Source organism: Armigeres subalbatus, chromosome 2 (assembly GCF_024139115.2).
Source record: "Armigeres subalbatus isolate Guangzhou_Male chromosome 2, GZ_Asu_2, whole genome shotgun sequence".
Taxonomy (NCBI): Eukaryota; Metazoa; Arthropoda; class Insecta; order Diptera; family Culicidae; genus Armigeres; species Armigeres subalbatus.
The window spans coordinates 269,176,137-269,202,871 of record NC_085140.1 but is presented as its reverse complement, the minus strand read 5'-3'; the positions used below and the strand labels follow the sequence as shown (position 1 = coordinate 269,202,871).

Here is a 26,735-nt window from a genome sequence, read left to right as displayed (position 1 = left end):
AACGCCAAGATCCCTGATGTGGTGAACTAGAGCGAGCGATTCTCCGGATAGGATGTAGTCAAAGATGATTGGTGCGTTTTTTCGATGATATGAAATGATGTTGCATTTTTCGATACTTAAGCCCATCAGATTTCTCGAGCACCAGTCTTCAAAAGTACACAGCATGTTCTGTAGGTCGGTGCAAACTGTCATACTTTTAAAATGTAATACATTTTCGAATCGTCTGCGTAGAAGAGGCGGCAGCCTGGTGATAATAGCAGAGAAACATCATTTATGAAGATCGAGAACAGCAGAGGGCCCAGGTTACTGCCTTGAGATATTCCCGAATTGTTTGCAAAAGCTTCAGATTCCGATGTGCCAATCTTAACCCGTACCAGACGGTCCACCAGGTGTGACCTGAACCAATCCACTGCCGTGGATGTGACGCCGAGTAATAATATGTTAAGAATATTTCTGAACTAAAATTCAGATTCCATTTCATAGATATGAAGGCCTTGGAAAGCTCAGTAGCTTCGTTGCAAGAGGCTCGGAAGCCTCCTTTCAAGAGGCTCGGAAGCCTCCTTTCAAGAGGCTCGGAAGCCTCCTTTCAAGAGGCTCGGAAGCCTCCTTTCAAGAGGCTCGGAAGCCTCCTTTCAAGAGGCTCGGAAGCCTCCTTTCAAGCAGCTCGGAAGCCTCCTTTCAAGCGGCCTGGAAGCCTCCTTTCAAGAGGCTCGGAAGCCTCCTTTCAAGAGGCTCGGAAGCCTCCTTTCAAGAGGCTCGGAAGCCTACTTTCAAGAGGCTCGGAAGCCTCATTTCAAGAGGCTCGGAAGCCTCATTTCAAGAGGCTCGGAAGCCACCTTTCAAGAGGCTCGGAAACCTCCTTTCGAGAGGCTAGGAAGCCTCCTTTCAAGGCTCGGAAGCCTCCTTTCAAACGGCTCGGAAGCCTCCTTTCAAATGGCTCGGAAGCCTCCTTTCAAACGGCTCGGAAGCCTATTTTCAAGAGGTTTGAAGGCCTGCTTTCATGAGGCTCGGAAGCCTTCTTCCAAGAGGCTTCAGAATTCTTCTTTCTAGAGGCTTGGAAGTCCCCTTTCAAGATGCTCAAAGACTTCCTTTCAGGAAGCTTGGAAGCCTCCTTTCAAAAGGTTCGTAAACCTACTTTCAAGAGGCTCGTAAGCTCCTTTTAAGAGGCTCGGAAGTCTCCTTTCAAGAAGCTTAGAATTCTTCTTTCTAGAGGTCGTAGTAAGGTCGTCTTCAGTGTCTCGTACTTGACTCGACTGTAGATCACAAGTCCTAAACTCAAGAACGGTTTTGATAATCCAGAATAAATCAAAATCAGTGTACAATGTCTATTAACCTTCCAGGAGATGTAATGCATATGGTTGGATATATTTAGAAGCTTTGAGTGACGAAAAAGCTACTTTCTCAGGTGTAGATCTCAAGTTCTGGACTGACAATTTGGACGACCTATCATACCACGAAAACAGTTGTTCCGACACACCGTTATGTACGGTGGTACAGTGTGCGCTCTCGAAGTTACCAGGTGCTTTTTACCTGAAATTCGCGGCCGCCGTAGTCGAAACGCATACCAATCGGTGCCTAAGGTGGTGTATAAAGAACAAACAGTGAAAGTTTGGTGCAAATCGGTGAAGAAACGTGTGAAAAAAGTGATTTTTTGTTTGGGACACGTGCTCCGAACGAAATAAACAAACAGCCATCATTTGGCTGCCTGGCTATTTTCATTCAGCCTTCGGTGGTGTGGTGCGCGGTACGCCTAAAGAAGATTTCAGAGATAATTAAAAGTGCCGAAAAGTTTTGGAATTTCGATTAAAAATCGATTTTTAGAAAGTGTCCGAACATCATTACGGAGGTACTACAGTGCCTTCCAAAAGTGTGTGAACACAGTGGGGCTCAAAATTTCACGTACGCTTGCAAAAAACATTCGTCGAAGGGACAAAGAAGGTAAGATCGTTCATTTTTTACCTCTCTTGTGTTCGCTTGGGGTAGGTAACGGGTGACCGTTGCCAATTGTAGAATTCCGACGATAAAAGGATATGTCGGCCGCTAGTAGCGGCGACCCTGGAGGGTCAGTGAAACGCAGGCTACCGATATTTATGGATCCGACGAATAAGTTCGGTGAATTGACTTTTTTACAGTTAACTGGAAAAGACGAGACCCCGCTTCCTAAAAACCCGTTCATTATTGGAAAATCTGTAGAGGCGTGTGCTGGTCCGATCGAAAACGCCAAAACTGAGGCGCAAGGAACCAAATACACTCTGAGTGTCCGTGACCCGGCCCAAGTTGCCAAGCTACTACAGTTGACAAATTTAATTGACGGAACCGAAGTGGAAGTTGCCCCGCACCCGAACTTGAACGTCAGTCGCTGTGTCGTCTCGTGCTACGATTTGATCCACATGGAGGAGAAGGACATCCTTGTAGAACTGGTTAAAGAAAAGTAACCCGTGTCCAACGAATCACAAGGAACGAAAACGGCAAGAGAGTGAATACGGCCGCCCTGATCCTCACGTTCGGTAAGACGACTTACCCGGATTATATAAAATTTGGCCTTTTGCGTGTCCCAACGCGTCCGTACTTCCCCAACCCGATGTTATGTTATGGGTGTTTTAGCTACGGGCATACTCGTGCCCGATGTCCTGGACCTCAACGCTGTTACAACTGTTCTGGTAATTTCCACGGAGAAGAAGAGTGCGGTGAGGCTCAATTCTGCCGGAATTGCAATGGTAACCATCGGCCAACAAATCGCCAGTGCCCGATGTATAAAAAAGAAGTCGAGATTATTAAAATTAAAGTACGTGACAATTTAAGCTTCCTGAGGCCAGGAAACGAGCCGAACAACATGCGACAGGTAGCTACGCGCAGGCAGCAATACAACATAACGCAATCGAAAAAACTGAAGGAACTGGAACAGGCTATGGCGAAAAAGATGAAGAGATTGCTCGAATGATAGAGCAGAGCAAAGAGAAAGATCACAAGATCGCTCAAATGATGGTCTTCATCAAGCAGGCCAAACAGCAAGCCGCCCAAGGGAAAATAAGTCAGAATAGCGAAAGCATTAGCCAAGAAAAGCCGCATCACAACCGTGAGCAACGACTAGCCCACACGACGACTGGCCCAACTACTCGTTCACGCAACAATTCTCCAGCCATTCAGGAAGCGAAGCGCGGACGACCTACGAAGTTGAATTACAACAAACCGCATATCTCACCTGATCTGAGCCCGCCGCCGAAAAAGCCCGTCACACACGACTTCACGGAAACTAATTTCTCCGGCGAGGAGTCAGTAGGATCCGATACACTCAATAATCACGGCCTTCGACACCGCATGCACCACAACGACGACCACGGCACGAACACGGACAACGAACTCAATCGGTTCGGAAGCAGGGAAAGTGTAGTACCTCTTACGACGCACGTACGGCCGGTTGAAGGAGTAATCCGGGACGTCTTACCCCAACCCGTAGATGACGAATTCACCCCCGTAGCCGATGGAAACTTTGATTACACCGCGACACCGGAAACATGGGATAGACGGCAGGGGGAAGGGGTAGCCCTTCTTTGCCCTGACCGCCGCTCTACACAAACCAATACTCTCACGACATCGATATCCCGGGATAGACGGCAGGGGGGAGGGGTAGCCCTCCTATGCCCTGGCCGCCGCCCTACACCAGCAAACATGAATCATTCAGCACCTACAACCGATGAAAGCGGAGCAGTTGATATTACTACACAAAGCCTTTCCCCAGTACCAGCTGTTGCTAGCAGATGTGGAAGCAAACGGTTTCAGCAACGCTGGTACTGTGGGGCAAGGCATCCCACAGGTCAATCCTCAATGTTCCTTGCACCAAACAGATACTGTCTCGCGAAACTTTACAGGTCAACATTGCATACACAACAGCTCTATCACCCGGAGAAGGCCCGTCTCGACGAAGAAATATTACACAAAACGCATCCCCAGTGCCGGCTGTTGTCGGTATTGGCAAAACTAGTGTAATGGTTTCGACAGCGGCTGGCACTGTGGGGCAAAGCGTCCCACAGGCAAGTCCCAGTATAATACAAACACCTGCAGAGATTACCGCGGCAAATTTATCTCCTAGAGTTAACCCGTCGACGCGTAGGACATCTACATCGTCGTCCGCCACACGATCTGCAACGGATAGCCGCTCCGGTTCCGTTTTCGCCCTACAGTGGAACTTGCGTGGCCTCAGGGGCAACATTAGCGAATTGAAACTCCTTATCGCCGATCTCGAGCCCTGCGTCGTTGCACTACAGGAGACTAAGGTGAATCAATCCGTTGTTGCACCAGATTTCGTCGGCAAGCATTATACGCTACTTCTGGAGTCGAACAGCGTACACTACTGGCAACACGGGGTTGGGCTAGCCATCCGAGAAGGTATACCGTTCGAGCGTGTGCAGATCCACACCACCCTGCAAGTTATCGCAGTGCGTATCCACGCACCTATCCAGGTAACGGTGGTATCTGTCTACATCCCGCCGAGTTCTACGCAGTGTCAGGCTGCACTAGGTGAATTATTCGAACAGCTAGAGGGACCGTTGTTACTTCTTGGGGACTTCAATGCGCACCATCTCGTTTGGGGGTCTCAACAGTCGAGCCCGCTTGGTCGCTTCATCGCCGAGACTACTTTAACCCATCGTTTGGTGATCTTAAACGACGGCTCACACACCCGCATCGATCCGGCTACGGGAAACACCTCGGCAATTGACGTAACCATCTGCTCTGAGAATCTGGCTCCTAGGTTTACTTGGCGAACCCTGTCGGACACGCATAATAGCGACCACCTTCCGATCATCTTGTCCATCCCCGGATGGATGAACCACAAAACGACAAGACAAAAGTGGATCTACGATCAAGCAGATTGGTCGTTGTACGAGCGGCTTACGGCCTTAACCATACGGCCAAATGCCGAGTGGAACGTTGACAGCTTCACCGAGAAGATACTAGCAGCAGCGACAAAATCCATCCCACGAACCAGCGGCCGAATTGGACCGAAAGCGGCACCATGGTGGTGTCCCGAAGCGAAAGCAGCAATTCGACATAGGCGAAAATGTCTCCGATCCCTTCGACGTATGCAGCAATGCGATCCGGGCCATCCTGAAGCGCTGGCGAAATTCCAGGAAGCACGAGCAGCGGCACGGAAGGCAATCAGTAAGGCAAAAGAACAGTCATGGGAAAACTTCGTGGCAAAATATCACCCAGCAGCACGACAACCGAACTGTGGCGGACGGTGAATACTCTGCGCGGTAACCGGCAACAACGCCCAATAGTCCTCAAGCGAGCTGACGAATTCACGGACGATCCCGAAGAAGTGGCAGAAGAACTGGCGAAAGTGTATTGCGAGAGATCGGCGACTTCAAGCTACCTTCCATCGTTCCAGATGGCGAAAGCGGCAGCTGAACGACGGTCTATTGATTTTTCGCACCAGAATGATGATATGTACAACATCGACATTACCCTGAGCGAACTTCTGTGGGCTCTCGACAAAGGGCGAAGTGCGTCAACAGGTCCAGACTCGATCGGATACCCTCTGCTGCAACGTCTTCCACTCCCCGTAAAAACGACCCTTCTCGAACTGTTGAACGACATCTGGCGCAGTGGCCAGTTTCCCGCAAGCTGGCGGAATGCCATCGTGGTACCTATCCCAAAACCAAACTGCCACGATTCCGGACCGAATGCCTACCGGCCAATCTCGCTTACCAGCTGCATGGCGAAGCTTCTCGAGCGGATTATCAATCGGCGACTGATTACCGAGCTCGAATCAAGTGGACGACTCGACAAGCGCCAACATGCTTTTCGTGCTGGACGTGGCACCGATACGTACTTTGCCGAGCTCGAAAGGTCGCTGCCTACTACTGACGAACACTGCCTAATAGCATCCCTGGATCTATCGAAGGCGTACGACACCACCTGGCGACACGGCATCTTGCGGACTCTAAGGTCTTGGCGAATACGTGGTCGGATGCTGAATCTACTGCAGAGTTTCCTTTCGGAACGCACCTTCCAGGTGTCCATAGGAGGACATGTGTCTCAAGAGTACCTCCTGGAGAACGGAGTACCTCAAGGTTCCGTCCTATCCGTGACGCTGTTTCTCATCGCGATGCAACCTATTTTCCGCGTGCTACCCGCCGGAGTTGAAATTCTTCTGTACGCGGACGACATCCTCCTCGTGGTGCGTAGAGCAAAAGGGGTAGGTTTACACCGCAGGTTGCAGACCGCAGTTAAAGCTGTGGACAAATGGGCGAAGAGCGTGGGATTCTCTATATCTGCGACCAAATCGCAAATGTTTTACTGCAGCCCCAACGCGCGTCGAGAGCCGGCGCAAGAGATCACCATCGATCGAATTCCCGTCCCAAAAACCAACCGTCTAAGGATCCTGGGAGTCACTCTGGATCGAACGCTCACGTTTAAGCCGCACTGTAAAGCGGTGAAGAAATCGTGCGAATCACGACTGCGAATCTTCCACGTGGCAACCGAGAAACTCTGCTGCAGGTGGGTTCGGCGATCGTCACAGCGAAGTTGACGTACGGAATTGGACTACTGAGCCGAGGAGGAGCGGAGACCCTCGCTTCAGTATACAACAAAATGGTACGCTACGCTTCCGGAGCGTTTGTGACCAGCCCTATTAACTCCATCATGGCCGAAGCCGGCACTCTTCCGTTTGGACTACTTGCCACACAATCGATAGCGCGAACGGCCATCCGAATTATGACAAAAAGTCTCAACAACAGCACTCTTCCGCTGATCCGCCGGGCATCAGACCGTCTTTACGAATATACGGGCACAGCACTTCCCGCTATCGATCAGGTAACAAGGCAGAGTGATCGTGTCTGGCATGCACGAAGACCATCAATAGTGTGGGATGTGAAGAACTGCGTTCGAGCCGGGGCCCCGCCGGATATAGCTATACCAGTCGTCCAACAATTACTCTCGACAAGATTTCGTGGGTCGACGGTGATCTACACCGATGGCTCAAAATCTGACGATGCTGTAGGCGCCGCATTTCACACGACCGGCCTCGCAAGATCGTTCAGCCTTCCGCAAGCGTGCAGTGTTTTCTCTGCGGAAGCATATGCAATCAAGAAAGCTGTAACGACCCCGAACACCAGGGGTGAAATGGTGATCCTTACAGATTCGGCTAGCTGTTTGTTGGCATTACAATCCGGGGCATCAAAACACCCGTGGATACAGGATATCGAAAAGGTGATGCGCAACAAACCAGTCCGATTCTGCTGGATCCCGGGACACGCCGGCATTAATGGAAATATCGAGGCCGACCGACTAGCAAACGAGGCTAGGAGACAACCTGCAATCGATATGCCCATTCCGGGCGAAGACGCTTTAAGAGCGATAAAGCAGGCTATACGATGGCGATGGAACCGTCAGTGGCACGATTCCCGAGACGTGAAACTAAGAGAAATCAAGGACGATACGCTCCGGTGGACGGATCAGACCAATCCAGCGGACCAACGTGCGTTAACCCGACTAAGAATTGGTCACACGAGACTGACCCATACATTTCTGCTGAAGAAGGATCCTCCGCCCACCTGCGAGTGCTGCGGAACTATCATCGACGTGCGGCATATCATCCTCCATTGTCGGAAGTATGAGCAGCAGCGACGGGACAACGACATCAACGCAACTAGTCTCAGAGATGCCCTGGGTAATGCCGACGAAACAACGAAGAGACTGCTACTGTTCCTACAGCAAACAAACTTGTCTGAACAGCTGTAAATGGCGTCAACACACGAGCAAGATGAATCCAGTCGACAATACTACACAAAGCCTTTTCACCAGTGCCGGCTGTTGCCGGTGTATCTGGAAACAGTGGTGTAGTAGTTTTGGCAACGGCTGGCACTGTGGGGCACTGGCGTCCCACAGGTCAGTACTCGGTCTATCCATCCACCAGCAGATACTGTCTTGTAAAACATTACAGGTTACCATCAAACCGCAACCGTATTCTCGCCTGGAGAAGGACCGTTACCGAAGCAATATTACACAAAGCGCATCCCCAGTGCCGGCTGTTGTCGGTATTGGCAAACTAGTGTAATGGTTTCGACAGCAGCTGGTACTGTGGGGCAATGCGCCCCACAGGCAAGTACCAGTGTTTTCACACACTCGCAGAGTTTACCGCTGTACCTTTTTTTCCTACAGTGGTCCACGGAGACGGAAGCGCTATTATTTCACAGCTCTGCCGCAACCAGCTTGGAAGCACCGGTAGGAAAGATTAAGGAGATAGTGAGAGAGAGAGAGAAGTATGAGGAGAAACGTGAGAAGAAGAGTAGAAGATAAAAAGAAAATATTACAATGTAAAGAATTTATAATTGTACACCCAAAAATCTTCCTTCCGACACGAATGCACCCTTCCGGTGTAACGTGTCGTAAATACACAAACAAACAAACAAACATACCACGAAAAAATATTTTTCAACTTGTTTTGTCATTTCTCTATTATTAGTCACGACAAAAAATGGAATATGTCAAATATAATGTGTAATATCGTTGGAAAATTTTAATCCTGAAAGGGTTAAATCAATTTCAATCCTTTCTATTCATTTTTCCATTTGAAACATGTCAATACTTTTTTTTTCCTTAATTCGAGTAAATGTTACATTCGGGTAAATGGTAGTCGGGTCACTTGTTATAAAACGTGTTTGTCCTATCCAATTTAATTCTTGACTCGACTTCCAGTATTCGGGTATTTCCTATAGAATCCCCTTACTGGAGTGGTAATCGAACCTACACTCGACAGCACACAAATACGCCTGGACGACTGACGCCGCTAACCGTACTGTGACAACTTTTAGAAACGGTATGGTTTCTAACGGTAGTGTTAGGTTTCCAGAGTGATTTATGGCTTCACAATAATTTACTACGACCGCAAAAAAATATGCAGGAGATTTAAAAAAAATCTTGGATCTCAAAATTTCATTACAAACGAATTTTCAAAAAAAAATCTACAGTTTTATTGAAAATGTATGGGTTTCAATTTACTACGGTCTTTATGATCATTGAATTATTTTTTAAAAGCTATTAAGGCATTAGACAATTTACAATGAGTTTTTGTGATCATGAACGAAATCTAAACAGCTCACGGTGTGTCTATGGGGAAACATTATTTTCCAAAAATCAGTATCTCTGAAACACCCACCTCGTGAAAGTAGATGCTCTCCTCTTTCATGTAGTGGGTAAACTAAAATGTTCTATCGGGGGATCTAGAATAATTTTTATTTTTTTTTCACTATTTTTGGTGCACATTCCATAGAAATCTCAAATGATAGCCGATTTGACCCCCACCCCCCAAAATGTATGGAAAAATGACCCTCATAGAACATTTTAAAAATGCACCTACGTGAAAGAGGAAAACCTATACTTTCGTGTAGCGAGTGTTTTAGAGATACTATTTTTTTGAAGATAAGCCTCTTCGGACAAACACACCGTGAGCTATTTAGGATTTTTAACAAACCACAAATAAGGTGTCTTGGTCATGGTAACGAAATTGTTAAGCGTGCTCATTTTTTTTAAATTAAATTCATATTTACGTGAAACGGAATTTAGATAAAAAATACGTAAATAACGCAAACTGCTCATTTCGTCATCAAAAGACGCAACGTTCAGGAAATAACTGCATGATCTTGCTGTGTAGTTGCACATAACACTTAACACTTGCGCATAGGTCAGAACACGTATTAGTTTCCAAATGTAATGACTTTCACACTGGGAATTATTCTACAACTTCGTAGAGGTTAGGATTAAACTAGTGATTGTGAAGATAAGATACGTGATAATGGCCACGATTGCCTAATCGCCAGCACGTGTAAGGATTAACACCTCGAAGGATAATCAAATCACAACGACTGTCACAGATGCAGTTCAGAGCATAATGAGCCAACTATACTACACGACCTATCTGCATGGCTGTGAAAAATAACCTTGAGACATTAAAGTGCACCCCAAATATACTGAACTGACTCGTTCTGGATAAGGAACGAGTGAATTAAAACCAACCCTCCAGAAATGACTCGAGGCACAAGAACAGATGAACAATGACACAGTTACTGCAACGACTACCAACCAACGAACGCACTAATTGGACCCCCATCAATGGACAACATCCGCAAGGACCTGCTACTGAAAACTGCCTTTCGCTATGACTGGATCAACCGACTATAATGATTTCCAATTTTCTCGGCATTTTTTTTTCGAATAATTTTTCTCTTTCTCTGTCATGCTTTCCTCTTACCCCAATGTCTGTATAATAACCATGATCCGTGGTTCGTTTCTGTTCTTTCTCCACCTCACCACTCACTCACTACCAAATTCAAAATGTGTCCCGTCGAGTGATGTCACTGTGATGTTTTTGTTTGTTTGTTTCGTTTTCCGTTTTTTCTTTCTTTTTCTCTTATCCGCAGTTACATCCGCAGTGATATTCCATCAGAGAGCTTTATCATTACCAAGCGCCACTCCCATGTTAAGCCATTCTCCTCATCATAATAGCACAGCTGCCCACATGGCAAAGCAAAAATCCTCACAGAACATTCTCGGCAGTAGTAGCAATGTTAGTAGCAATCCTAGTTTTAACGGTCCACTATCCGGAGGAGGAGGAGGTGGTTTCTTCGGCAAGAACGCCACGGGTGGAATTTTGGTCGATCGTTCGATTCAGCCGGTCCATCACCGAACCCGGTCCCTGCCACTAACGGAGGAAAGTGCAATACGTGTCACACACAATGGAACCCTTCTACCTTCGGGTGGAGGCCAGCAAGCCCAGTATAATCAGCTCTCGAGCATCGGGAACCGTAAGCACCAGCAATCATCCAGTTTATCGATTGCTTCGCTCAAATGCACCTGTCCATCTGGCGGAGCGCTACCGATCATCGTTGTTGGAAACGGCAGCAGAACAAGTCATTATAATTTATGTCCCCTGCACGGCAGCGCCATCCACACCTCGTCACCATCGTCATCTGTCGTCCCATCTGGGCCCAGTCAACAGGACTATGAAAATATGAATAAATCATGCTCGTACCTGCCGTCGACGTCTCCTCCCGATCAACAGCATTATTACAGCAATCACTTGTTCGAGGGCACTGATAGCAATCATTCTGCATTCGCGATGCCGCTATCTCGTAGCTCGATGGAAAGCATAATCGAAGATCAAAAGTACCTCCCGATGGATATGAAGAAGCCAACGGCCGCTGCCATCAGCTCGACAACAGCTGGTGGGTCCCAGGAGGACAAGGATCCGGCGAACGTTGCACCTAATCTTCAGTTCATTAGCCGTCTGCTGCGGAGTTCGCAAATTCAAACTGCCAACAACAGCAAACTGGCGGCCTTGAAAGTGGCCACCGCAACCGGAGGCAACAGTAGTGCCTGCACTAGCAGTAGCAGCAGTAGTAGTAGTGGTAGCAATAGCACTGGTAGTAATTTGCACGGTAGCACTATGGGAACCGGAAACGGTAACACCAGCGCCACCCATGCGTACTGTAGTGGCACCACTAGTGGCGCTCCACTGCCGAAGGGTGGCGGTTCCCCACCAGGTTCGCTGAGGCGCCGTAGCGGTCGAAATAGTACCAAAACCAGGAGGAGTATGTATATTATTATTATTTCTAGAGCAATTATGTTTAATTTTGTATAATTTACACAATCTTTAGTTATTTTTTTATTTGTTTTTGTATATTATCAATACGCACAATGAAATGCACGGTAAAGTAGATTTGAATGCACTAAGTTTGATTTTTTTTGAAAGTGTTTGAAATGAAACTTACAGCAGCGCAAAATTATTCCTACTTGTGTGTAGAATTTGTTTTGCAATACATATGTTTGTTACTCTTTTCCTGGTGTGAATGTTATACATACTGTTAATGTTTTGTATGTGTAGTGTATATGCTTGCAAAGCAGGAAACTGTGAGCCAAACAGTTTCAAATAATATCACAGTTTCTATTATTTTACTTGTATTTCCTAAAGTGTTCCATTTAAAAATATTTGTCTTAAATTGTGAAACAAAAGAAATGTACTCCTTGACAATGCTGTGTGATACCACAGAAAGCAGACGTAATATGTTGTACATCTTGCAATAAGAAAAGTCTCAAATGTAGACAAAAAACGGCTGGAGCTCCAATTTCAACATTACACTTAGAAGCATTACGTTTATTTGTGATTATACTATTGTGGATGGAAACGGGTTGACATCTTTGAACAACCTCCTTGTGAATTCTGAAATGATAAAATAAGAATGATGAAATCTGGGGATTTTAATTTTAAATTTTCGAACTCTTAATGGATTTTAGTTTCCTAAAGCAGGTGATGGCCTAATACTGCAAAATGTACAAACAGTAAACGTGTTTTTTGCCTTGCTTTCTGTCTGCATGTGACTTTTAATGATGTGACCGACTTCTGAAAATAATTTATAAGCAACAGACGGGAACTTATTTTTTAAAATAAGAAATTAATTTCTATGCGTTTGTTCACAAAATCAGTTACGTTCATGTTGAGAAATTTTCAAGTCATTGCATTAATTTGTGACAAGCTTAAGATACACTATTTCCATTACCGGAGTCGCGGTGGCTAGTGGCTATCAAAATAGCAACGTATCGAACAGTAACATAACAGGATGAATAATTATGGGGAAACATCCTCATCCGGGACAATACATAGGGTGTTTCGCTTTTATTTGCTTTACTATGTTTTAGTGCAGTTCAGCATCACTTATCCGAGATCCATTTAATCGTACGCCAAGTTAGTTTAGTTTCAAGACAGACCTATTGAAAACAATTTAGGCTACACTTTCAATCTTTTTTCAAAAGTTGTGATAGAGTTCGCTGCCTTAATATGCTTTCACAAATGTGCCTTTGTCAAAGCTCAAAAAGTTTCAATAGGAATTTCACTGGAAAAGTTTCAATAGGAATTTCACTGGAATGGTTTAGAAAACCCATTTTCTTAAGTATGGATTCGACACATTTTGCTTTGTACCAGTTTACCGTGTCCATTGCGTAATACAATGATGCCAAAATCAGCCAAATAGTACTGGGTTATGCTAATTTAGAATAATCAACATTAGCCGCCGCTACAAGAATTTTCGAACGTACACGTCAACTGTTACTGTATCGATTATTGCAAATGGATTTGAGAGCATTCCACACTTACAAATTGCTTTCCAAATCATTGCTTTTCTAAAGAATTTCTATAAATTAACTGGTTTAACGGCTCCTCAATATTCTACCAGCACAGATCGTGTAGAACTGATTCCGTGGAATTACCTTTTTCATGTCTCACCATATACTCCCGAATCGCATAACAATCTGTTCCGATGCTTTTATCTTCTATTTTCGCCATTTGACTCAGTGAATGTTGAAAATAGTGCACCATTTTTGCAAAGTCTGTTTGCGCTTTTTCAGGGCTTTGCATTTCCGTAAAAACTTAACCAAATGGCATTTACGAATCAAATGACGTTTCTGAACCTTTTGAAAGTAGGCTTCCAAGTTTCTTGAAAGAAGAATTCCGAGCCACTCAAAAGGAAGTTTCCGAGCCTCTTGAAAGTTGGTTTCCGAGACTCTAGAAAGGAGGATGCCAAACCTCTTGAAAATGGGACTTCCGAGCCTCTTGAAACTGGGCTTCCGACCCTTTTGAAAAGAGACTTCCGAGCCAGTCGTGGGGGATGGTTAAAATAATTTTTAGCTCCTCGAATGGAATCGAATGAGCCTATTAAATGGGGACTTTCGAGACTCATGAAAGGGCCTCCTGAAATGAGGCTTTGGGCATCTTGAAATGACGTTTCTGAGCCTTTTGAAAGTAGGCTTCTAAGCTTCTCGGAGGAAGAATTCCAAGACCCTCCAAAGAAAGTTTCTGAGCCTCTTGAAAGGGGGCTTCCGACCGTTTTGAAAAGAGGCTTCCGAACAACTTGAAAGAAGAATTCCGAGCTCCTCGACAGAAGGTTTCCGAACCTCATAAAACGGTGCTTCCGAGCAGCATGAAAGAGGTATTTCGAGCCTCTTGAAGGAAGGCATTGATCATCTATTGACGTTGCTGAGCCAAGCCGTAGGCTTCCAAGCTTCTTGAAAGAATTCCGATGCACTCGATGTAAAGTTTCTTAGCCATTTGAAATGGGCTTCCTAAGCTCTTGAAAGGGGGCTTCCAAATCTCTCGTTTGAAAATAGGTTTCCGAGCCTTTTAAAAGAAGGCTTTCGAGCCTCTTAAAATTACGTTGCTGAGCCTTCTGAGGCTTCCAAGCTACTCGAATGAAGAATTCCGAGCCCTCGAAAGTTTCCGAGCTACTTGAAAAGGGGCTTGCAACTCTCCTGAAAGGGGGCTTCCGACCCTTTTGAAAAGAGGCTTCCGAACCACTGGGCTGGTTGAAAGAAGAATTCCGACCCCTCGAAAGGAGGTTTTCAAGCCTTTGTAAAAAAGCCCTTCATACATTGTGTTGGCTGCGGTGGCATGATTCGATATGTTTTGATTTACTGATTGCTATGCATATTATGTACAATACAAAGTCTTTCAATAAAAATTTATTCAATTATTGAGACTAATTTTAGGAAGCGCTCAGCTCGAGCGTTACGGTTCATACAAATAAATTTATTCATTCATACAAAAATTGTTACGACGGGGAAGGAGGGGGTCTAAAATTTCGCAATTTCGCGTTACGCAATTTGTGAATGGCCAGTATTTCCTTAATACCTTTTCTTGCAAGCATCAAATCGTTTCGCAACAAAGACGATTTGTTCCGTTTATAAACATCCTTTTATGCCAACGTATCCATATATTTTAAAAGCTTAATGGACAACGTTGCAGAACGGTTTTCATAGAAATCCTTGGGAGTTTTCATGTGAAATTCCTTGGAAATTCGATATGAAACTATTTGTTATTTGTAAATTTATCGGATTAGATTTTTTAAAGTCAACTTTCCCAAATAAACTCATATTTTTGAAGCCTCTAACTATTTTATTCGCCATTTAATAAAAGCAGAGAATTTTCAGCTTCCATCAGTGGGGTTGGGATTGCGTTGGTGGGCAAAATTAGCCCACCAGCGACGGGAGAAGCTTTTTCACCCTTTCGAAATGTTGGTGCCGATATTACTAAGGACCTTATTTGCCACTGGACATCCACCGAAAAATACGGATCACCCGTAAAAATGATCAATTGATCAAGAAGAGCGGGTTTTTTTTTGCTGCCATACTCTGTGCAACAAATGATTGCCTTTTCTCATTGAACTGAGTAACCAGCTGAGGTCACCTGAGCCTACGTAACATTTTTAAAAGTGGTCAATTACAAGGCTGTTACAACAGTCGCGGATTTCGCGATTTTTGCGGATTTGCTCCTCCAGTCGCGACTCGCACAGTTGTAAAAAGTGCAACACCTTCTAAAAAACACGCTTGTCGTTCACATTCCTATGAATGTTGTAGAGAAAATCGCGGATTATTATTACGTTTTGGGGAACGACTCTTTTGCTCTCCAAGGGTGTTATCATCCGGATCACTTTGCCGATGCTTCGAATATCAGGTTCCTAGACATACTTACGGGATACCTGCCAGCATCAGGAAACTTTATCGGACGAAGCTACCAGGATCGTCGCCCTAATCAGTTTCTTATAGGGGGGGCTATACAAATAAATGTAATCCAAATGGCCTTACATGCATCCTGAAATCGATTCCGGGAGCAAGTTCCCGAAGTCTTTCGGGCATTCCATGGCTTACCCAAGGTTTGTAAGTCCTTAACCCGGGTTCTTCGTCCCTCCAAACATTACCTACGAACATCTGCTGTTCGATATCTTAATTTTTAAATGTTCCTTCGACACACACGAGGTGGAGAACAACTTAAAGTTTAAAGTAAACTGCTAGAATGAAACTGCAATGAAATCTCTTTTATTGTTTAGAACTGTAAAACAAGTCGTGGGTACAAAAAATCTAAAAATTATTTGTTGCTTTTTCACCTAGCTTTCATATTGATCCGATGCGTAGTTGATGAGAACGGATGATTTGCCCATACAAGAAAATTAATTTTACTTCAAATGTTGTGGCGCCCTTCTTTTTCAAACAGCACCTTTGTCTTCGCCTTATTCCCTGGGGTCTTTTACTGCAGCAATGTAAGATCGGAAATGCTGCTTTTCAACAATTCAGTGTTCCAAAGCTGATCACCAACGTTCAGATATCTCCGTTCGGAAGTTTCATGACCAAAGGGAATATCAGGTTAGTTTGCAACTTTTGGGATATATTCCATGCCTCAAGCCAACCCAAGCATCTCCAAAGAGCAACGTATTCTCTTATCAGGACCCGCATATTGGGAACCAAAACATGTCTGCATTTCCTTCGCACTATGTTTTCTGGAATGGGAATACTCTAGACCAACATTTGTGGACGATATATGTGGACGGAGAATCAGAAGGAATAAATTTTGGATATGTGGACGAAGAATCAGAAGGAATAAATTTTGGCTGTTACACCCTTTTCAAATGTTGGTCTAGACTTTATCAATGTTGCCTGTTTTGTAGCGTCATTGTTTTCATTGATAAACCACTTGTATCCATTAACCCTCACTTTCCCACGACTTTTTCCAAAGATTTCGATGGAAAGGAATCGCCTTTGAAAAAAATGCTAGACCAAAAGATGTTTGACATAGCTAAAATTTGTGGAAAACGAAAAAAAAAGTTTTTGATTGTAAATTAATACTTGATTGTTTTCAATAGTTTCACTATGTTTGCACAAAATTGATTACATTTGTAGCCTAATGAAATCATAAAGTTGCGCTAAATACTGCTTTTTGTTGTTGAAATAAATCGATGAATGTTGGAAGGTGCAAAATTTGATGGAGCTCTACAGCTACCATGGGAAGGAAAGGGTTGACAGTTTTTACTAAAATTTAAGGTATTAGTATTAAGTTGTAAAATGTTATTATAGAGTTTAATTTAGGTAAATTTTGTTAATGGACGGTTAGACCTTTGAGTCCCTCCTCCCCGGCCAAGTGGCCTTGATATTATTGACGAGTGAAGAACTTATAAACTTCAAAAAATCACGGTTATAAAGAAAAAAAAGTGTCTGCCATTTCGCGATTCAATACTTCTCGTTTTTTAGTTTGCACATGCCTGAGCACATTACAGAAATTGAAATTACTTGGGACATCACGGTTGATTGCAAATCCGACGACTCACTGCTCACGATGGTCATCAATAGACGTTGCGATCCATCAGACTTGGTGGTACTTGTTTGTTCATATGCAGGCTTGTGATTGGTCACTGCCATAGTCACACTGCCGCTAACCGCAAGTCGAGCACATCTGTATATGGACGCCCAGATACAGATGTGCTCGACTTGCGGTTAGCGGCAGCATAGTCCATAGTCATATGACTCATAGTCAAGCAATATAGAGCAACGTTTGACTTGGGGGCCATCCAGAAACCACGTGGTCATATTTTTGATGATTTTCAACCCCCCCTCCCCCCATGTGGTCTATCGTGGTTATTTGGCAGACCCCCCCCCCACCCCCCCCTTTGACCACGTGGTTTTTTTTGCAAGTACAAAAATTTAAGAAAAACCCTATGTAACTAAAACATATGGTTAATCCGATCAATTTTGAAGATGGATAATTTCAACTGATTCAAAATCAAACTAAACCCAGCATGGAAATTATAAATTTTCATTAATTCGAAAATGTTGATGATGTTATCATGTTGTAATGTGTATCAGGTATTAGGATATCTAGAACTCGCATACCTTCGATGCATCAGGAGGATACAAAAAAATGCGGACTCGCGAATATGTTATAAAAATTTCGAGAAAAATTTGTAATGGTTTAGAAATTTTCCAAAATATCCCTATATTTTTTTAATTTCTTTATTGGTGATTTTTTTAAATACATAATTGCAATTTTTACTTTTACAAGTGCTAATTTATTATTGTTTTGTGGGAAATTTTCAACTGTTTATGGAAATTTTGCATTATTTGTAGTAATTCTATGTTTATTTAATACTCATACCCTAATTTCTTCATTGGCAATTTCCTATTCTATTATGGAAAATTTCTATTTTTTCTCTAATAAATAGATTTTCAATCTAGAGCTGGCTCATCTCTCAAAATTCTCCATTGAAATTTTATTTTGATATTGACTCGTGGAATCCAATGATGCCAGAGGAATGAATGTATTATAGATCAATTATCATTTTGGAGTTCGGATCATTCGATTTATCCAATTAACCAAATTATGAATGATGTATGATATAATATCCCATTAGGTCCATTGGGTTGATATGACAATTATTATTTATACAAGCTACTACAGACTTTTTAGTTAAGAAAATTATTTTGAGCTTTTTAATGGAATGTCTTTACTTGTCATAAGACGAGTTTGTACCTTCCCATTTAATTCCACCACTTGATTGTACCTTGACATATACGTATTTCGACCTCAACAGTAAGGTCGTCTTCAATGTTTCATACTTGACTCGACTTAAGTTATACAAAACTTTTAGGTTTTAAAAAACGTCCTGGAAGTCGTAATGTTTGAACTACTTAATCATTCAAGTCCGTGAACCCAGTGCTTCTAAGGCCCTACAAAAAGTTTGCTAACAAACCTCTTAGTCATTGTGCAACTTGATGTTGACTCAAGATAATTTTGGGTACCTCGTCTCTTGGATCTCATGTTAATGGAAATTAGGATCATATGCTTATTTCATCGGATTGAGTACATACCGATGATGAGGACATTGCAAATGTCTTGATTGATCGTGGGCTGAACTTGAGAGCATTTTGGAGTACCTTGAGCATCTCGTATTCCTGAATATTAATCACTGGCTTAACGTTCAGGATGACTCATCTTATCTGAGTGTTCAGAATGATTCAAACATTTCAACTTCATTTGCATGCTCTTAGAATCGAAATCTTCCCAAGGTTTCGTTTATCTGAGTTTTCAGGGTCAGTCAAATTTGAGCTCCCATATTTTTTTCTGTAAAGCCAATATCTAGATGAACAATTTTACTGAAGAAAATGGTGGCCTAGCTCTCTTTTGTGATTTAATAGACAATCTAAAATGCTGGGCATATATGACCCATCCGTCCTGAAAGGGTTGAGATTTGTTTTGGAATTCAATTGCAATCGTTATTATAACACTATTTTTTAACCTAGATTGTTTTAGGAATTGGAGTGTTTTTTTCTGGAACACTGCCACTTTTTCTAAGTTCTAAGACCCTTTTATGAATTTAAAAAGCATTTTATTTAGAATTTCATGTTGATTTTTTAGATGCAAGCTTCTCTATGTCATAACCTTTTTCATACGCACTACTAGAATTTTGTGCATTATTGATCGAAAAATTTAATAATGCACCTAAATGTTCTAATTAGGTGCATTATGAAATTTTTCAATCAATTATCCTAATTATTCATTTCGTAAAAACTAGAATATTGAGAAGAAATTCTTCGGAGTCTCCACGGAAAAATCTTCAGTATTTCAACGACTTTTTTTTCGAAATTCTGTGGAAGAGTTCCGAAAAATGTTCGGTAGAAATTTTGAAGAACTAGAACAATCCGTAGAAGGATCCGAAATGCATATTTATGATGAAAATTCCAATAATCATCAAATTCCGAAGAATTTCCAGTATAAATTAGAAAAAAATACAGCTTACTTTTTTTTACAGAATCCCTAAAAAAAATTTTTCAAATCCTGGGCAACTTTAATGAATCTTCAAAGGAAATTCTTCTAAATTTCCGTTTGAATTTTTTTTCGTTTTTCAAATTAAATTCTTAGAAATTTTCAGCGGTTTTTTTTTCCAAAATAAATTATTCGGAATATGCCAAAATATTTCCGATGGAAATTCCTAAGATTTTCCAATAGAAAATCGAAAAAAAAGTTCATCTGAAACACTAATAATGAATTTCCCGAGGAAATTCCGATGTTTTTACAAGTGGAAATAACGGAAAAATGTACTTTTGTAGTACTTGAGAAGGTTGTACTTTAGAAGCAATTTCAATCGGAATTCCTTAGAAAATAAAATCAAAATTTTAAAGATTTTCTGATGTGAAAATTCCTTAAAATTTCTAAATCATTTCTTGTGCTTCTTTGCATGGTAAAGATTGAAAGCAATGTTTAGCTGAACCTACAAAGAAATCAAAATGAATTTCCGAAGAAGAATGAATTTCCCATGAAATTTTGGAAGAATTTATGGTGCAAATTCAAAAAAACATGAACCTTGAGAATTCTAGAGATTTATTCTTTGAAAATCCAAAGTATTTTTTGAAGATAATCCATAGACTCTTCCGTTGAAATTCTAAATAATGCCTCGAATAAAAAAATACTTGGAAAATTTAAAAAAATTTGATAGAATTCACAAAGAGCGTAAAAATTTTCATTTCAAAATTCCAAATTTGAAAAAAAAATCCAAAAACAAAAAATCAACGGTAATATCAAAGTGTTTCATGTGACATTGGCTATTTAATTTCTTATGAAAATTCAGAAGATTTTTTCTTGAAAAATTTAGAAGTCTTCTTCTTCTTCCAACTGGAAGTTGGTCTGCTTTTCAACTTAGTTTATTCTATCAGCATTTCCTCAGTTATAAATTGAAAGTTTTAAATGCCAGCCATTGCACGATTATATATCTTATGTAGCAAGTACGATGGATACATTATACCTAGGGTGTCGACAATGTTTCCCACCTGAAAACATCCTAGACAGGAACGAGAATCGAACTCGTCATCTCCGGATTGGCAATCCTACGCCTTTGCTCGTAAGGCTAACTGGAGACTGAACATTTTGAAGTGCACTCCCTAAAATGTTCGAAAAACTTATTTTGGAAATGAAAAAGAATTTCTGGTGAAGATTTTGAAGAACTTGTCGAAGAAATTCATTGGAATGTAAAAAAATATATGAAAATATGAACATTTTTTTCCACCAAAAATTATATGTATTTCCCACGAGACTGTTTTGAATTTTCAGACAGAATTCACATGAAATTTTTTTCGGAATTTACACTGGAGATGTTTTGTTTTTTTTTTCATGACCAATTTGTAGCAAAATTTCCAGGCAAAATTTTCCAGAGAGAATTGTTCAAAAAACATTCTAAATGCTAGCACTTTATCAGGATTGTATGAAGTAAGGTCAAAGTTTTTACAAGAAATTTCTTTACTGGATTTTTCCTGAATATCCACAAGAAATTCTTTTGAAGATTTTTCTTGGATTATTGTAAAAACATGAACAGATTTTAAAATTGTAGCTGCAGTCCGCTGATGCAAAAGTGTCGGCGGCGTGATGCCAAAAACCATCCCCGGCGGAATTAAAAAAATTTTTTTTTTCATTTTTCTTTTTCAATTTTTTTTGTGGAAATTGAGACTGAATCGCAACCTGTTTTTTCGTTTATTTTTTTTTATGGAAATAGGATCTAAGGCTAAGATGGTCAAATAACGCAGATATGCATCGGCGTTGCGACCGACGCTGCGTTACCGGTTTTTCTCGATGCACACCTACGTCTTTTTAACGCTGAGTTGAAAAGACGCTACGTGGGCATCGGCCCTAAGATGTGCTTTGCGTTTAATGATTAAATCATTAAATTTTAATGATTTGTATTTTTTACACCGCTATTGTTATTCACCAAAAGTTTTTCTTGTAAAAAAAACCACGTGGTTCGAGAGCAACACCCCCTTCCCCCCATGTGGCTTATCGTGGTCATTTTCCAAACCCCCCCTCCCTTCATTTATGACCACGTGGTTTCTGGACGGCCCCTTGCAGTATAAATCAATCGCAATAGGCTCATCAAATCGCAAAGCCGCGTTGTCAGGACGAGGACATAATTTGCTTGTCATTTGTTTTAGTTACATCCAAGGCCATGAGTACGTCTCGTTACCATGGAGAACGTGAACGATGTTTTGCAAAAAATGACCCTCTCTAGATAAAGACCAAGATGAATATACCACTAGGTGTTCCAATCTGCCAAATTCACTATTCAGCCATCTTGGATTTTAGTATGGGAGAGCCAGCCGTTTTGTTTATGTTTTGCATCGAAAATGAATTTTTCACCCCCGCCTTCTTCTCGTCCATAAATTGAGCACATTGAAACACCTAGCTGTGTATTCATCTTGATAAAGACAGTCGTGAAGCTCGTTGTAGTGTTTAAGTTACCTACGGCATGAAGCCAAAGTTACCTGTGATTTATCTGTCATATCATCGTGTGTTAGTGCACAACCGTCACGGATCACAAATGGTGCAAAGGTTAGCGTTTACGCCAGCAGATCGTAAGGTTCTGAGTTCGATCCTTCAGTATATGTTTTATTAAGCTATTTTTTTTTGCAATTACATATTTAAATTTCTTATTGAATTTTATCTTTGACGATATTAATGAGATCTTTGGCAAGTATAAAATGAGAGCTCTAGAATACGTTTTTGCCTTTCTCGTACAACAAAGTTGTACCGGAAAGCTATCATTTCACTCCGAAAACAAGCTTTTTATAGAAGCCTCGGATACCCATAGTGTTATATACCAATCGACTCAACTCGAAGAGCTGAACAAATGTCTGTCTGTCCGTGCGTATGTATGTGTGTATGTGTGTGCACAAAAGCTAAGAAAAACATTAGACGACTTTTCATATAGTAATTCTTAACCGATTTTCTCGCAACAAGTTTCATTCGACAGGGGGCAAAGCCTAGTTGATCACTATTGAATTTTAAAGCGATCGACTGTTGCGTTTGAAAGTTATAAAGAAAATGGTATATCGAACCATATCAACGCCATATAAGGTTGGTGTCTTTGCTAAATGCGAGAAAGGCAGTATAACCACTCGGTGAATTAAGTTGGGTTTTTATTTAGTCATCTTGAAAAACTGCGTAGCGAAATTGTTTATATTAGTCTTAAATATATTAATAAAATCTCGAAAATATTTTAGTCGCGACCATAAAATTAACAACGGTTAGAGCCACTGAAGGTGAATGAGTGAAAACACTTGCTTTGGTTACCTGTGGTTTCTTGGTCGCGATGTGATGGCTTATGGGTAGGAGCATTGGTTGCAAACATAGCGTTTAGTAACGACGATCAACAGGAGTAAAAACTAAGCATACTAATGACTGTCATGACTAATGTCTGTTCATAAGGAGCAGACTAGTGAAATTCCTGCATAGTGCAAACCCCTGTACTCCAATATACGTAGTAATGCTTCACATAAGTACTTAAAAGTACTCATTTTACCAATACATTCCTGTACTGACATTTAACTATGGCTGGAACAATTTTGGGCCAGAATTTAATAAATAATAGTCGTGGCTGTCTACACACATTATTGGCCCCCATACTTGAATGCTCCTAAAACTAGCCAATAAAAGTTCAAACGATTTTTTTTGTAAACCTTTCCGAAATAGATATTAGAGATTAGAATGAATTGGATAAGTATGCCGCAAAACAGATTCGCAAAAAAAATCTTATAAAGTTTTTTTTAGTATAATGTCTTTACAAGTCCAGGTGATTACACTGTTCAACAAAACTGGCCTCTTGTAACTTAACAGATATGCTCTTTCCAGTCTTACTTTTAAGATCGGATAACGTAGATCTAAAGATATATAAAGTTGTGGAATAAGGAAAAATAGTTTTTTATAAACTAGTTGAATGAAGAGTAACGAACTAATAGAAACAAAGTTATCCCACAGATAACAGATATTGAGGCTGGCATCCGATACGTGTGTAAACATCCGCAACCGTTAATTCAAATGTATTTCAAACTAGTCGACCCGGCAGACGTTGTCCTGCATAGTTGGCGAAAATATGCGTTCTGAACTGCCCAAACTATACAAATCTTAATTTCAGTTTTTCACGATTTACTCAACTTAAGTCGTGATTTTCGTAAGAAGAAATATCATATAAACCCGTCGGTAACATTAAAGAACATATCTGCTTAAGGAATGAAGAAAATCCATCCAGCCGTTTTCGAGTTATACGGATACGAACACAGACCATTTCATTTTTATTATATAGATTGAGACCGCGTTTGGTAATCGATTGGAGATGGCGCAAGGATCATTGTTATTGAAAACGCAGCCCGAATGCGGCTGTCAAATGCATTGGCTGTGTTCGACGGTTGTTAATCAGCTGCGTCCGTATGTACTGCCGCAATCAGTTGAGTAGATGGCAGTAGTGGGCCAACGTATATCAATTCAAAAGTTTACACAGGATTTTCAATAAAATTTGTTCTAGCCTAAATATCTGTTATCTGTGGTTATCCTAATTAAAAAAACCCAAATTTATCCACCGGTGGTGATGATGCCTTTCTCGATTTAATATGTTGAATTCGAATTAATGTTGTAGATGCAGTGCTTATTGCCTACATTTCGGCGGTAAAAAGATTTGGTGCAATTCTAGTACGTTGCTTAAAAATTACTTACCGTGGGTTACCATGGGTTGCGCCACGGCTAAAATGATTAATGATTCAATGTACATTTGCGTTTTTATTGATTAAAAAATAAAAATATAATCCAAACTGCTTGATTTATTAAAAAACAAAAACAATAGTGCCCAACTAGGAAATTTGCCCCGTCGAATGAAACCAGTTGCACTCGAATCTGTCAAGCCCTTCTATATGAAACGCGTTTAACAAAAAAAATATTTATGGGCTACACACATACACACTTTTGGAGTGAAATTATAGCCTTCTGGTACAACTTTGTTGTACGAGAAAGGCAAAAACCCAAATTTATCCACCGGTGGTGATGATGCCTTTCTCGATTCAATATGTTGAATTCGAATTAATGTTGTAAATGCAGTGCTTATTGCCTACATTTCGGCGGTAAAAAGATTTGGTGCAATTCTAGTACGTTGCTTAAAAATTACTTACCGTGGGTTACCGTGGGTTGCGCCACGGCTAAAATGATTAATGATTCAATGTGCATTTGTGTTTTTGTTGATTAAAAAATAAAAATATAATCCAAACTGATTGATTTATTAAAAAACAAAAACAATAGTGTCCAACTAGGAAATTTGCTCCGTCGAATGAAACCAGTTGCACTCGAATCTGTCAAGCCCTTCTATATGAAACGCGTTTAACAAAAAAATATTTATGGGCTACACACATACACACTTTTGGAGTGAAATTATAGCCTTCTGGTACAACTTTGTTGTACGAGAAAGGCAAAAATTAATGATTCCAAGATTTGTTCATTTTAGAGCCTTCCAAATTCCCACTAACTATGCGTAATTATAGAAATTCAAAACTCTGACGAAAACTCATGCTCATGCTCAATTGCAATTTTCCAATTCCAATTCCAGTTTTGAACCATGTGGCGTATATAATTAATTTTCAGGGAAATATCTCATTAAGTGGGTCACGTGCCCCAGTCTAACTCCGCCAGTGATGACTTTACTCGTGATCTTTTGTAACAAGTGTTTGTTATTTGCTTCCTTACGAATTCACCGCTCGAAATATAATGATAATATAATTTCGTACAAAAAGCACAAAATTCACAAAAGTCCCGGGAATTGAACCCTGCCGGTAATACCATCCGTAACCATATTCATTACAGACTCCAATCGATTTAGCAATTAACATTTAACTATTTAATAACTTCATTCGATTTCGTGTTAACAAAACACGTTCAATTTTTGTTGTTGCCAATACTCCATCATTTATTCACTTATTGTGACACTAAGGACCGTTTTCTTCACCTCCGCTTAACTCTTAAGTGGTGCTTACCCATACACTTAAACCTGGTTTAAGGCCTAAGCGGAGGTGAAGAAATTGGCCCTAAAATACGCAGAAAAGCACCCCTTAATAACCCATCCAAACTCCAACTCCAAGGTCGCGCGGGTTCTCCGCATCTTCTTAAGTAGGTATCTAATCAACACTTCCCACCCAAATCCCCACTGATCGTAAGGGCCTGGCGCATCTAACGTCCCTATCGACAGCCTACCCAGGATAGTGTGCGGTCAAATATGCTATGCTATGCTATTGTGACTATAGAGCTTGAGCTTGATTGACTGCCCGTAGTTCATGCGGAATTTGTTGGAATTTTTGAGTTAGGTAGAGGCAGAGGTTCATCTTGGTTAACGAGCTGCCAATGTGAGAGATAGGAGAAAGCAACTGATAGAATTTCTTATTGCAGTAGGAAACAAGCTTTTTCGTTCATTTTCAATTCTAGCAGCGACTACAAGAATCGTCAAGTTGAGTATAGCATTGAAATGGAAAGGGAAAGGGAAATGGAAGTTCATTTCCAGTTCTAGCGATTGCTAGAACATGAGAAATATTCAGAAAGACACAAAGTAGAAGAATGGAATGGAGCTGGGATTGAACCCATGACCTCCTGCGTATGAGGCAGAAGCAGTAGCCATATGACTACCAAGCCCGTTCAACTATTGTGACACTATAGATACGAAAAAAACACCCTTGTCAAGAAATTTGAGGCGTTTGTGTTGTAAAAGCAACATATGGTGCTTTCAAGCTTTCCAATAATTTTTGGGTGATATTTACAATATTTACACAATTTACGCGATGTTAATTAACTTGGGAAATTAAGTTGTTTTTTTTTACAAGAATCTTGGGATCTACGCGAATTTCCACGCGGATTTTTTTTTAAGCTGGTTAACAAGGTAGTTAAATAAGATTAGATAAGATACTTAGCGAAGTATAAAAATTGTAGGCTGCGATTATTTCTCTTCAAGTCGAGTAAAGTACGAGACACTGAAGACGGCCTCACAGTTGAGGTCAAAATACGGATCTGTTATATTACAACGTGGTAAAATTAAATGGAATACTAACTCGTCTTATGACAGTTGATATTG

General features: G+C 41.3%; 1 protein-coding gene across 3 annotated transcripts in view; it reads left to right on the top strand.

Annotated features, from left to right (window-relative positions):
* The window catches only part of LOC134212214 (uncharacterized), a 730,451-nt gene that overhangs the window by 685,483 nt on the left and 18,233 nt on the right, over positions 1-26,735 (top strand). For 2 of the 3 annotated variants that reach the window (XM_062689869.1, XM_062689868.1), the window contains one exon: positions 10,422-11,591. The exons of the other annotated variant lie outside the window; for it this stretch is intronic. In XM_062689869.1, the coding sequence (XP_062545853.1) occupies positions 10,422-11,591 (1,170 nt within the window). The remainder of the gene's footprint in view (positions 1-10,421; positions 11,592-26,735) is intronic. 3 annotated transcript variants of the gene reach the window in all.